Raw genomic sequence first — 13,803 nt, forward strand, 5'->3', positions numbered from 1 at the left:
ATAGACCGCCCCGTCGTCAGAAGACAAACAGAAAATAGGTCTATTCATGGGGGCTTATAAAGCTGTTCCGTTATTGCAAAACGCATTTTGTCTTATCAGTGAGGCAACTGTCGGCTAAAGAACCCAAAAGGCTCTCGGAATATTCCACATTGCGAAGCATTATATTTGTCTATCAACAGATACAAAAGACTGGTACTTGTTTGTAGGTCTACTTACTCAGGCAGTTTCTTAGCTTTTCCTTACCAAATTTTTGAGCAACTCTGGATTCCGTGGGCCAATATCCAGTCATTTTCTTTGACCTTATTTAGTTTCCATAAGTCGAAAATGTTTAACATTCCGTTGTGCAAAAACAAAACTTAGCAATAGGTTTGCTATTCCAGTGAGCTTAAGTTCTAAATTTGAAGACGTAATGAGCTTTGCAAAGGTAAATGAGGTCTTAATCGGGATCTTTAATGTAAATATTTATATCAAAGGAATTCCAAATATTCACCATGAACCCAAAAATATTCCACCATGTTTTTGGATGGATATATATTCAACAAAATACAAATTTAAATCTTAAACATAAATTTAAATCTATATATTAGTATTTTTTATAAGAAATGCAATTCAATTCGAAAAACATACTTTTAGTTCATTCCCGTTTTCACAGGGTACCATGGCGTCGATTATATGCGTGATTTTGCAATCGGCGCATTTTGTTGGCGCAACCCCACGGCACGAGAATCAAATCAATTAGTTCGCTTGTCAAATGCCATGTTGTATTTTGGATTAACAACTGAAGCAACATATTCGGCGATATCGATAAAACGATAACAAACGACGCGTGGCGGACTCAACTGTACTTAGAAGCACTTTAACCTTGTATTTTTATATTTTGCCCCGCTAATATAATCATACGTGAGGAACCGAAAAGAAAGCAAATAATACCTAAAGCTTGACCATAATTAAATTTACATTGGCAACTGATGCTATTTTTGGGTATTTCCGCTGGGAGGGGAATTTAAAACCGATCCGTTCAGCTTGACTCTAATCCAGTTGACCGTCGCCACGGTCTATTTTGGATCCTTGGTTCCAAAAATGAAAAGAACCTTCGCTGTCCACGATCGTTATCAGTGTAAGATAGGTCAGTCCCATTTGCTAACTGTTGCAGGAGTACAGTTGCGGTCAATTGGCTAATACAGTACGGCCTCGATGAGCTGAGCTGAGCTGTGATTACACAGCCTAATTAAAATACCACCTCGATAATTGGGCTGAAGTACGGGTACTCAATGCCTCCACTCGATCGCACATTTTGCAGTGCCGAATTCCCTTATCGATCGATCCGGGCGAACGACCCTCACTGGGGTCTCAACTGTGTACCCTCGTTATGCAAGTCCCTGACAGACTTTGGCCAAATATTTTAGCCATGACTAGGCCAAGAAGGCAAGGAATGCTAACTGCTATCTGCTATCAGCTATCTGTGTCGCTTCCGCGTCACTTGATTGATCAAAGAATGTTCACGCAGGCAAACCCTTTTTCGCTTCTTGTCGCTTTTGCGTTGTAAACCAAAACTTGGCGATCTGAGGGCCCGACACTCGAGAGCCCCGGCGGCTGATGTTATGTCTGATTTGGAGCTGATAAAATGCCAGGGCGTTTATTGTATTTGACTTGATTTGTTTGGCATTGTCTCTGTCTATCTAATTGCTGTCTACAGAACTAGAATTCTCGGAACTGCCGATGGCCAAATACTAGAGACGAGTGTGTAGGATTACGGGCTACCACTAACTGTAATTTCAGTTAGCTGGACACTCGTTACACCGACAGGTGATTCCGTTTCGAATGGACTCTTGGCCTCCAATCTATGCGAGTCCAATTTTATTCATTCGAGTCGCACATGTGCACAATTTCTGAATGTGTTATTGTTTAACCTAATTAAGAATTAAGCATAATGTGGAAGAGGTTGATATAAATGTTTACATCTCTCATCGCAGACATCTTGAAAGATTCTTAAAAAAAAGTATGCAACAAAAAAATTGTGTTCAAAATTTGCACAATAGTTGTGATGCTGGATAATATTTTCTTTGAATAGAAAACAAAATAATTTCTAATCCAAAATAAAAACCAAGAGCTCCGTCATTATCTTTCAGTTTTACCGACTTTCAGAAAATATGCATTTAAGAAAATTTTTGTATTGTTGGCCATTGAAATATGGCGTTATTACTGTGGGCATTGCTTTTGGACTCACGGACTTCATCGTGGGCAGCATTGCATGGGACATGGTTATCAGAAACAAATATCCAGACTATGTGGTCGAGTTCTTCAGAACCATGGACACCCGAATCTGTGTGTCCGGATTTGCCACCGTTTTCTGGTTGATGATGACCAACCACTTTCTTTTGATCTATGCCGTCTTTTACGTGAGTTCGAATGAGTTTATGCGAAATCTAGCAAATCCTATCTCAAAAATCCTTCTAAACTCAGCACAAACTTTTGATAATCGGAACTTGGCTGTTGATAAACTACATGGTATTTTTGTTCACCCTTGTCACCGTGTTGTTGGATAGCTTGCTAATCCTTAGAATAAGTATGTTTGTTGGGATTGGATGTGTTATGACCAACTATAACATTTTTACATTTAAGTTGCCCTCGGATACTGTTTGATCGTGGTGAAGTCCTATTATAGTGAGTTGGCTGAGTCTCAGGAGGAATCATCCGATTCCAGTGAGGAATCAACTAGTAGTGATAGCGATTAAAATGCCTCAAATGTAAGCATTTTTTTAATTCAAAAGGCAATAAATTCGATTTATAAAGTATAAGTAGTTTTTTTTATTATATGAACTAAATACCTTATTTATGCATTAAATCAAATAACCGATAATATCAATTTTTGATCATTTTTCCGAACTCAGTAGGCTGTACCCTCCCCTTTTTGAATCGTCGCTTGTTGTGTGCTTGTCTTCCTCTTTCCTGAAAGGCAAACAGGATTAAGCGATAATGAAACTGCACTTTCCGAAAATGCCGTCAAAAGCCCCGCTTCAGACTCATTAAAAATCCATTAAACTCGATAAAAATGAGAGGGAAGCAGGCTCCCCAGAAAGAGCGAGACAGAAGGCGGAATAAACATTTCTTAATAAGCTTTACACACAAATGTGGAGCACTTGGTGACAGTTCCCACTGAGTTTTTCGGTTTTTTTCCCCCCAAAAAGGGTGAAGTCAACACAGGCCAAATAAAAACAACAAAAAAGTCGAAAGTCGAGGGCCGGCCACTTAAAAGCTCATTTTGTGAGTGCATTTCGATGTTGCATTTGCAAATAAATCATTCGGTTTCCCATTCGGATTTCATGCTGCTCATGAGATATGCAAAAACTCGACGAGTAAATCAGCTTCCAAAGCGTTTTAACTACAAATGAGCCAAATCAGCGCCGATCACGAACAGCTTATGGTCACGCATTCATTATGAATTAAATCGTATATTAACGGATAATCCGATGGACTAGTGATACCCAAAATCAACTGGTGGGATTTTATATAAGTAGTGCGGCGTTCCTAGTGCATGAGTCACACCTAAGTGACCCCTAATTAAGTATGTGATGAAAGCAGGAAACAGGGTATCCAAATAATCACTTCCTTAATAATATTTCTAAAGAAATATTCACTTACTTAAGATACATGTGTCACTTTGTATAGATGACTAATACTTTGAACGTATGTCTGTTGAACGTCTACAAACAGCAGCAGCTATTTAGAAATAATCTAGACACCCATTTCCTTTTACACAATATTTATTTTGAATAAAATCATTATCATATAAGTATTTCGTACATATGAATAAGTGACAAATATAAAGTCCAATTGAGAGCACAATGTTTCCTATCACAGTCCACTTCAGTGTTTACTGCAACGGTGAGTCATCGCTTGAGCCCATAACCCATGTTTATACTAACATCCAGTTATAATAAGCAGGTCTTTAGAGAACCATAAAACCTATTTACCAGATACAGCTACACATAGCAGATACAGTTGCAGTTGAGTTGAATGACACCCTCCTCGAGTGCAGCCCACACTCTGTGTCAAACATTTATCAGGCAATCGATAAGGAAAGGAGCTCCCCCGATTCGATCCGATCCGCACTGCTTCGCTCTACAAAGTTGGGGATAAAGTTATCAACGACATAACTCCCGATACAAAGCGGTTGAGTTTGGTTTGTTGTTCACAACTTTGTTTAATGATTGGCATAAAATTCACTTTCCGACTGCCTGCCGTGCGTTTTATGCCCTGGATCTGAATCGGGGTCGGAGTGCTAAAACTCCTGATCCAAGCTGCCGACTGGCTCCTCTAGAATTTATGCGGTGCCATTAAAGAAGGTATCCATAAAACGCTGAGCTTAATTAAAACGCCACGTAAGGCGGACCCACTAGGATGGCCGTTTAAAGTTGAGCTGCAAATCGCGGGCAAGCAACCTATATTTATGGCTACAAAAATCGGCATCCTTTTTCAGCGCCTAATGAGATTTTCACAAAAGCAAAAATCATAATTTCCACGCGCAACCAAGCGCAACAAATTGCCCTTTTGCCAGGTGGGCGTTGCACTTGCCACAGTTGCACACCCAGCTAGTCACACCCATTTCGAGAAAATAAAAGAGAAAAGCGGCAAGCTTGAGTGAAATAATATGCTTTAATAAGATATTTATAAATAGATTCAATTATATTTTTCGGGAAACTCACCTTGTTTGGACCTTGACTGCGTTTTTAACTGTTGATTACCTCACTATTTGACTTGGGGAGATTTTCATATTCGTTGGGTATTAATTCCTTGTCAGCTGACAAGCAAAATCGTTCACTCTCACTTTTAACTTCACTTTGAAACCAGCAGAATGACAACATTAATTCCTAGATTAAGTGGCCTTTTGGAAAATAAAAAATTTATGGACGCTCCTCTAATGAGGAATTTAAAAGTGAAGTGAAAAAGAGAATTTCCGTGAATATGAAGTATACACGGTTTGCTTGCCAGCGAAAATTGATTTATCATCGTTCAAAAGCAAATATCTGAACGAATGCAGAAGGAATTTCATTGTTCTAAATCAAAGTCTGAAACGCGTCCAAATAAATCTAATCGGTGTGGTCAAGGAAAGAAGTCATTTCGTTTGTGTTTTCAATTTGATTTAATACGCGAACTGTGAATCTGTTTTATGACGTAAAGCTAATGCAGATTAGGAAATCAATCCACTACAACATTTTTGGCTTCGTTCACAACAAATTGCCGCAACGATTATCTATTGAGTTGCCACAGGCAAGTTGGCAAATATTAATAATCCGCCGCGTTGTACCGCTTATGCAATGAGCCGTGGCAATTACACATTTCTTTGCGATTGCCCGCCCATCGAGACGTAAGCAATCTAGGGGCGCTGAAAATCCGATAACCGAGTGGATCATTAAAATCTGAAATTTTCTGCACATTTAACAGGCCACAAGATACTGTATCTGCGGCTTCTTGGGACATATCTGTCTGGGTTCGCATATCAATTTCACCCCAGGACGATCTGCACCCCAGGAGCTTGATATCTCGGCGGTCAGGGCTTGTGTCCTGAACCCTTTCGTCGCATAAGGCAACTTAATTCGCTTCCGTTTGCCAATCCAAACAAAAAAGAACAAGAAGAACGCATAAGGATGAGTGCACTGAAAAAAGAGTTTATCATATCATGTTATTTTCTTTTAGCTGAAAAAATAATTTCTTGTTAACAGACACATATTTTTGTCACAGTAATAGTGTTTCGAATTTTATATCCACTATATGGTGCTAATTGTCATATTTTTGAGTACAATGATTCATTTTAAATTAGATTCATATTTCAGAATGTTTTCCTAGCTACATCGGTTTCAGTGTAGCCTCTATTGCAGGGGAGGATTGGCAGTCCTTTCGACAGCTTCCCCTGCGCCCCCCCCCTCCTGTCTTTGACCCTCTGCTCAACATTTGTGTGTCAGTTTCGCGTCTTTCCGCTTCCGTTTTTTTTTTTTCTTACATGCGACTGAGGACGGCGACTCGACCCAAAGCGACCCCATAAATCCGCACACTGTTTGTCTTAGATTGCCCCACTCCCGTTTTCCATCTCCAGCTGTCCTTTCTCGTAACTTTTCCTAGTCGCCAGTTGTCCTACACACATTTATTTTCCTTTTAAATGTGCTTTTTGTGGATTTTATTGCATCGCTGTGGCAGTTCAATGAACGCATTTGCCGGCGCCATTTGCCAAGTCATTCCCAGCCACATCCCCAACCTCTTGTATATACATATATGTACCCCTGCCATAGGGTAAAAGCCCTTCTTGGCACGTTGTTTTTCTTAAATATCAAATATTCCAACATATTACATTCTCATACTCGTTGGAGGCACGCAAACATTTTGGCGTACATTTCCGCAGGAAAATGGCAGCCGAAATGCCAAAAGGCCAGCGGACCAGGTGCCGAAGGTGGGTGCTTTTGGGGCGACCCTTTGCAGCATGTTCATGCCGCTTAACATGCAACTGGGGGCGCAGTGGAGCCGCGGGTGGGGCAGAGTCATGGCTAGACTTGTTACGCAAAGGGCGACTTTTTGAGGCAGCTAACAGTGGCCCAAGTTTGGATACAAAAGTGCATTAATCCGACAAATTAAACGTATTTAATAAATTTTAATGCAATTTAATGCAGTGTCAAAAACAAAAATGTTACTAATTAACCTTGGCCTAATTATCATTTATTATTTGTATATTAATGAAACTTACTAAATTTCTGGTCTGACCCACTGTTGGACCATCTCATTTTGCCCTTTCACCGGACTGATCCATTATGTTATTACATTTACTACAATAACCAAATTACAGGTCTGTCGAGGGGCAGGCACTTCCGTTCTATTGATTACATTTGCATTTTGATTAACAAATGATTCGACCCCTACCGCATCCCCGCCCCCATTTGTGCATTGCGACTTCATTGCCCAGTGGAGCATTATTCACCGGCATTTCAAATGCCTGGGGCAAGTGTTTAGATTTGCTTTAATCACCTTTATTACTTGTCAAACACGATTCGCCCGCGGGCCACATTTTCCTCACTGGGGAAGTGTGTGGGCTGGATGTTTTGTTGGCTTTGCGGTTTTTTGTTTACATGTTTGGGAACAGCAAATGTGTGTAAAATTCAATATGCTTTTGGCTTTTGCGGTCGGCGCGAAAAACTTGATACAAGCGGACGACACGTGCCCGAAAAGCGAAACCCGAAAACTGAAAACCAGGAAACCGCAAGATCCTGTCCAGAGACAAGGGCGCGGTCGTAAACCAATCTGGAAGGGAATCAATTAAAGCTCATTAGCCTGGCCCAAAAACGAAAATAGCCAGGAAACTCGAGCGATAAGGCAGCTGTCCGGCCGTCAAATATAAATATATACAGGTAATATACGATTCGATAGCAAAGTCCGCCGTGAAAAGGCGGATGCCACTGGAGACGATCCGATAGAGCCGGTGTCATGGAATCTTTGGCAAGGAATTTCGCAGCGATTTATTTACGATTTATTTTGATTTCGCTATTGGGGCAATCTTTATGAGGCTCCCACTATGCGGACCATATATCTCCGCCAGCTGTGGCGCTTTAAAGCAAAATTCGCACGTCATCCGGCAGAGACTCTGGGTGTGAATTGAGTATGTGATATGACCCAGTCGTCCCCGATTGACTGATAAGGCCCGGCACTCAGAAATAGTGCCCGGTCACTTAACAGTAATTAAAGGTAAATCATATAATTAAATATATTTCTCAAGGACTCTCTAAGCCGAAGAAATGGGGCAGCAAACATACTTCAAATATATTTGCATATACGCAATCTTGGCATAACTCAACTCAACGTTTTAATAAGATATAATTATTATAATACATCATTATTTTCCCCTTTAATAATGTCAAAATTCCGGGTAAAAACTATTATGTAGCTTTAGTGTTTCTACGGAAATATATGTATATAATCTTATTCAGAGAAGTAGCTTTCAGGTAAAGTAATTGTTTGTAGTAACTCGAAATAATTGCTCTGTTTAAGGTTTTCCAGCCCATCGATCTTGTGAGCCTTCCGAAAACAACTTTCACCTGTGCCAACTGTCAAAGATTTCCTTATAACTACAGGCCACACGATATCCCACGGCGTGACTCATTTCCCAAGCATTTTCGCATTTTCACCTGGCCAAATGGAGGCTCGCCAAATTCCGAGTGGCCAACTAGCGCGTGGACACGGAGTTTAATCGTAATCAGTCGTTGATATTGATTGGGCGATACCGTGCCCCTCCACCCACCAACCACCAACCACCTCCCATCGCCCGTCGAATGGCACCACCCACAACCGACCGCCTCAAGAAGGCCGCGATGATTGACAGTAAATAGCGGCGCTTAGTGTGCGAGTGAGCGGGGCTGCTGTGCGAGGGAGGCAGCGATTTGGGAGCTGGTCAGCAGTTGGCCACAAAGTTCAAGTGGGGCCAACGAGGAGCTGCCAACTCGTTCCACAGCCACATGGCGCTGTCAACGCGATAATCAAGTGAAAATATTTATTTAGCAATGCACAGCTTGAAAGTTAAATAATTGAGTTTGCCACGTGAGGAAAAAGGGATTTCGGGCAGCATGTCGAAAATATAAAAATCGAATTGATGAAAAAGTTCGAAAACTCCCAGTCCCTTTTGAATTTTCAAACAGTTAAAGCCTGTAAAATAATTCATAATATTTACTACACATATTTCAAATTTTGAAATAAAAAATTGCATATTAAAAAAAAGATCTTGAATAATGTTTTGAGCAAACGTAGAATCTTTTAAAAATTTAAGACATGCGATCCACTGTATTTATGTCTTCATTGAATTAATCAAATCTCTCTCGAAATAGAGAAACCAAACGAAACGTAACAAAACAATTTGTTTGCCAAAATGGCAAATTAAATTGTTAAGTTTATTAAACGGCATAGTTGGTTGTCACGCCGATGTCAAAAAGGCCAAAACGGTAAACGGTGAGGAAACCAAAAAATAAATAAAAATAGCCAAAATGCTTTTGGCCGGGCCTTGAGTTGGCTATGAATCTGGCCAAAACGGCAGCTTACTCTGAGCCATTAGGCAGACAATAAGCTGCGTCTTTTTAAATGCCTGTCTGTGGCAGGTTCTCGGCGACCGGCGCATGCAATTAAAGCCAAGCCGAGTAGTTGGCCAAGAGGTTAAAATGACCACCCACGCCGTTGGCTGGCCAATTAGTTTGATGAGCGTTTTCAACTGCCGTTGACGGCAAATGGGTAGAGCAAAAAATTAATTAGCTTTTTGCGGTATCTGCTTGATTGGCCAAATTGACAGTTTGCCCTGCGAAGAAGAGCCAAAATAAAGATTGATTTCAGTTTGGGATATGTTTTTGCAGGGTCATTGGTAGGCTGGCCTCAAACAAGTTATTTCCTAGTTACTTAATGTGTAAAAGAAAGAAAAGCAATCAATATAATAAAAATACACATTTTAATCGTATTTTGTTAGTACCAAACCCCTTTAAATGGATCCAAGTGTTAACTGGAAAAAGACCTGCTAAAATATTCCATAGAATTTCCGTTAAAAAACATCTCATCCATCGTAAGAGGCCAGCAATTCAAACATCACAAAATATCGATTAATTGGTTCTATTGAGTGGGTCCAAAACACATCTCAACTATCTCGATGACAGCCACGACTAAGAACTTTTATTTCGCTAATGAACGGCTATCACTTGACTTAACAACTTAACATACTTCGAGTTGTTTGTAAGCGAATCTAATCGGAAGCAATCTCCGTGGCACATTCCTTGTGACGTCACAGCGATAGCAATCCGGCAATCTGCTGTGGCCCGTGACTTTGGCCAATATCTTTTCACGAAATGTAGGAGCTGCTGTACGGCTCTAGGCAGTTGGCAACAGCCTGATAACTGGGCCGAAAAAAATTAATAGTAATTGTTTACGATTTTATAGGGGGGCATGTGCTCTGAAGAGGACCCATCGAAAATGGAATCTGAGTCACGGGAGTGATGAAATTGTCGCTTCAAATTATTCAGGGAACAACCTTTGTACCATACCGAATTGAAAATATCGGCCAACTGAAGGGGAGACAACACAACCTAATCCCACTTAAGGTTTCTGTTATTTTCACTTCACATTTCAAAAGTCTAATTATCTTTTGAGTACTGAACGTGACTGTAGGAATCGAAATGTCATTTTCGACCCCACAGATAATCCTTATTGGTCGACCACATGTTTACTTTCAGTTAAGGGCTATAACTTTTAATAGTAAGACGACTTAAATCCCCATTTATTTTATTGTAACTTAAATAAAGTGAGTCCCTTAATTAATTATTTTTGTCATTATCAATAGGACCCTATTTTTACCCCAACTTATTTGAACCTTCCCAAAAGAACCCCTTTAAGCCGTCTAATTATCGGCTATTTCACACCCACCTACTTAATGGCCAATCATCTCACTGTCATGCTGCTAATTTCGCCAGACTTTAATGAGCTTAAAGTGCCTCCCAGTGGGGCAATCGAATCCAATTCAAACCAATCCGTATCTGTGCCAAAATGCGTCAGCAATCAACCGGGGAACCAAGTGGCTGTCATTGGTCGTCATCGGCCGGCGTCAGGAATCAGAAATCAGGCGTCCACATCGAACATCGATACTGACAATGGCCCATTATCATCGGCGCATTACAAGGATGGCAAGGAGGACACAAAAGAGCGAGGAGCGGTCTGCTCACGGTGCACAAATCGCCATTGTCTCGTCGAACAAAAGGAATCACAAGAAGCAGTGGCACTTCCCCATCCACACCCACACTTACATTCATGTCCGCGTCCTTATCCAAGTCCATGAATCGATTGCCAGTGGACCGCGCCCCCTTCTTGTGTTTCGCATCCTGGCCGGGAGCCATTGTCAATCAATGTTCAATCAACTGCTGCATTTTTGGCAACTTCCGCTGGGTGAAGTAGAGTAATGCTGTCCAATTGACACACTTCTTGTGCACTTAGAAAAACGACAATTTAAAATGCCGAACGGGCTAGAGACCAGAAGTCCGAGATGTACTTAAAATCTTCGAAAATATTTTCTTAATTATTTCTGGCTAATATAATATTTATTATAAAACAATTGTAATCTTCTGAATATAGTTAGGGTAGTAAAATCTTTTTGCAAAAAGTTCTTGACTTTTTTTCGAGTGTCCTGGCAACGGATGTCGCATGCGGGTCCTCATTCTGTTGCTTTATTGTGACCCTAATCGCTTTAAATAGTGATACACTTAGGGGTAGTTCCGCTTTATTGCGTGGGTGTTAACTGTTTTTATGACCATCCGGAACTATTGCCATTCCCGTGATTGTGATTGGGACTGAGAGTAAGCCCATTAGGCGAACAGCTCGACCAGGAAACAGATCACGGCGAGGGCGTGTCCGCCGCCCAAGACCATGGCAGCCATCACTATATCCTCGAGTCGCAGTGGTTCAATGGTTTGAGTTTGAGTAGGAAAGAAGTGCAGGAAGCCAGCCTTTACGGCCAACTCGTGGACATCATCCACCAGCTTATTTTGCAAGCCGGTCTCAAAGAAGCGTTGCACATGATCATTGTAGTGTTTTTCCAGGACCCAGTTTTGTTTGATGACCTGAACGGCCCAGGTGTAACCCACGGGATTGGATAACTTCTTCATCCTGCGCCTTCGCAGGAATTTCTGTTGGTATAGATAGAAGTCCATTCTGTCTTCCGAGTCTACATAGGCGTAACTTGGATCCAAGCCATTTCTCTTCTCCAAGTGTTGGGATTCCTCCACCAGAAGGAATCTCTCCCTCAACTCCTCCGAGCTGCCGTAAACTGAATTGGGTCTGATGTTGTGCGTCTGGAGTAGTATGTTCACATTTGCCGCCTTCAAGTCGGCCAAGTTTTCAATGGGTCTCTGGTACAGTTTTGTGGTCAGCATCATGGACAGCAGTGCCACATATAAATTGGACAAAATGAATCCAATAGCGAATAGCAGAAGTAGTAACATAAATTTGGAGCCACTCGAAGACTGCGGCAAAGATAATTCCCGGTTCAGCAGAGTTTGTACGGCCAGCAGGAGATACTGACCCACATTCCATTCCTTGAAATGCCAGCGATGGAGCAAGGAACCCATTACCGCTATATACACCACTATAATACCAGTTCCGATCCAGACGTACAAGTCAAAGGGCCTGAAGAAATAGTAGAACTTCTCGATGGGGTTTCCAAATGGCGCCATTATGACCACACGATTCAAGCGAACTGGCTGACTGGTGGCATACGTGTAGGTCCTTATGAAGATACTGCCACAGGCATCGATTTCATCATCACTGACCATCTGCACACAGTCTGCGGTGGAATAGCGACGAAATTCACGAAAAGGATTCGCTTGAAAAGTTGCATTGAGTTGATCAGCAAATATTTTCAACATGGTGACTATACTGCCTTTATAACGATTCGGAGAACCTGGCAGTTCATCCTTGTCCACAAAGCAATGAGGTGGGTCGTTGGTCACTAAAACACGCAGTGGATAACCCATCAAGTTACGGGTGTTCCTGTTTTCAATATACTCTTTCAAGCTTGTAGGCCTTATCTGCAAGTAAGGATAGGGTTTTATTGACCACGTTCGTTGCTGCGAGTTATAAATTAGCACTTGTGAAAAGCCTGCATTCCAGTATGCTTTACGTATATCCACATAACTGTTTAGATTTTCTTCATCATTATCTATCAGCAAAATGTCATTGTACTGCCTATCCGTGAGATACGATCTTAACACATCCAAAGTGGCCAAATTCAAATTCAAATCCCTTTCGAGTCGTATTATTATAAGCACAGGTTCGTCGTGATAGGTTTTAAACTCTTCACTAATGTTATGAGAAATGATAATTTTCTGGTAATTGCCATCTAATCTTGAAAAATCATATAAGTCGTTTCCAAGGCCGAAGTAAATTTGGATTTTTATTTGAAGTTCAGCACTCAAGTGTGATATGATTGTGTCAGGTATGGACGAAACTATCCTCAAAAATATGATTATCAGAATAATTCTAAGCAGCGACATCTCGAAAGGGTTGTAAGTTAATAAAAGTTCTTCGAAAATTAGGCGGCGAAGTAAGCTCGGTTGGTTAATTCAATTAAGCGAAATAATTAGTTAGACAAACTTATTATGAGCAATTAATTAGGGACTTAGAAAGGCCTCAAATATATGTAATTTTTTTTTTAATTAAGTGTTGAATTGGACCCGTTGTCACAACTTTAAGAAAGGCTTGTCAAAGTTAAATGTAATATGCCTAACTTAATTTTAAAATATTATATTTTAAAAAGTAAAAGCTTTTTCGATAGCTTTGTTGTAATGCTTTCAAATTTATACAATAAATAAATATATAAAATATTTGAAAATTTAAAAAAAAAAATATGTAAATTAACTCACTGGCTCCAAAAATTATTCATTATTTCAACATTATTCTCTTTCCGAAATTCAAGCAGTTAAATGTGTTGTTTGTTGTAGTTGTATGTTACAGCCTTTTAACAGCGCGACAGGCCTAACAGCTCGAACCGCTGCCAACAGGTTCGAACGATAACAGCTGTTAGTTAACATGGCATGTTGCACGCGGCTCTCTGGGCGAATATCGCATGCAATAAATATCATATTGCAGCAGCAATGGCCGCGCTCACACACACAAGCGCAAAGACTTTCACGCGGAGCAACAACAAATGCGCAAGTTTTCAAACTGCTTTTCATGTTTTTGTTGTTGCTGTGGCCGATGTTGCCGCTGCGCCAACTAATATTGCTGGTTGCGCTTATGTTGCTG

General features: G+C 40.8%; 3 protein-coding genes across 3 annotated transcripts in view; 2 read left to right on the forward strand and 1 right to left on the reverse strand.

Moving 5' to 3' along the window:
* ths (thisbe) overlaps window positions 1-13,803 on the forward strand; it is a 57,608-nt gene that overhangs the window by 19,625 nt on the left and 24,180 nt on the right. The window lies entirely within an intron of this gene.
* CG42493 (uncharacterized protein) lies at window positions 2,085-2,794 on the forward strand. The gene is made up of 3 exons (NM_001169649.2): window positions 2,085-2,399; window positions 2,464-2,566; window positions 2,623-2,794. Exons 1-3 carry the CDS (start codon window positions 2,151-2,153, stop codon window positions 2,733-2,735), a joined length of 465 nt encoding a protein of 154 aa, NP_001163120.1. The 5' UTR covers window positions 2,085-2,150; the 3' UTR covers window positions 2,736-2,794.
* Ir48c (Ionotropic receptor 48c) lies at window positions 11,367-13,052 on the reverse strand (the record flags this gene model as incomplete). Its single annotated transcript, NM_136856.1, has 1 exon — window positions 11,367-13,052. One exon carries the CDS (start codon window positions 13,050-13,052, stop codon window positions 11,367-11,369), a length of 1,686 nt encoding a protein of 561 aa, NP_610700.1.

The sequence above is a fragment of the Drosophila melanogaster genome, chromosome 2R (assembly GCF_000001215.4).
Source record: "Drosophila melanogaster chromosome 2R".
NCBI classification, from domain to species: Eukaryota; Metazoa; Arthropoda; class Insecta; order Diptera; family Drosophilidae; genus Drosophila; species Drosophila melanogaster.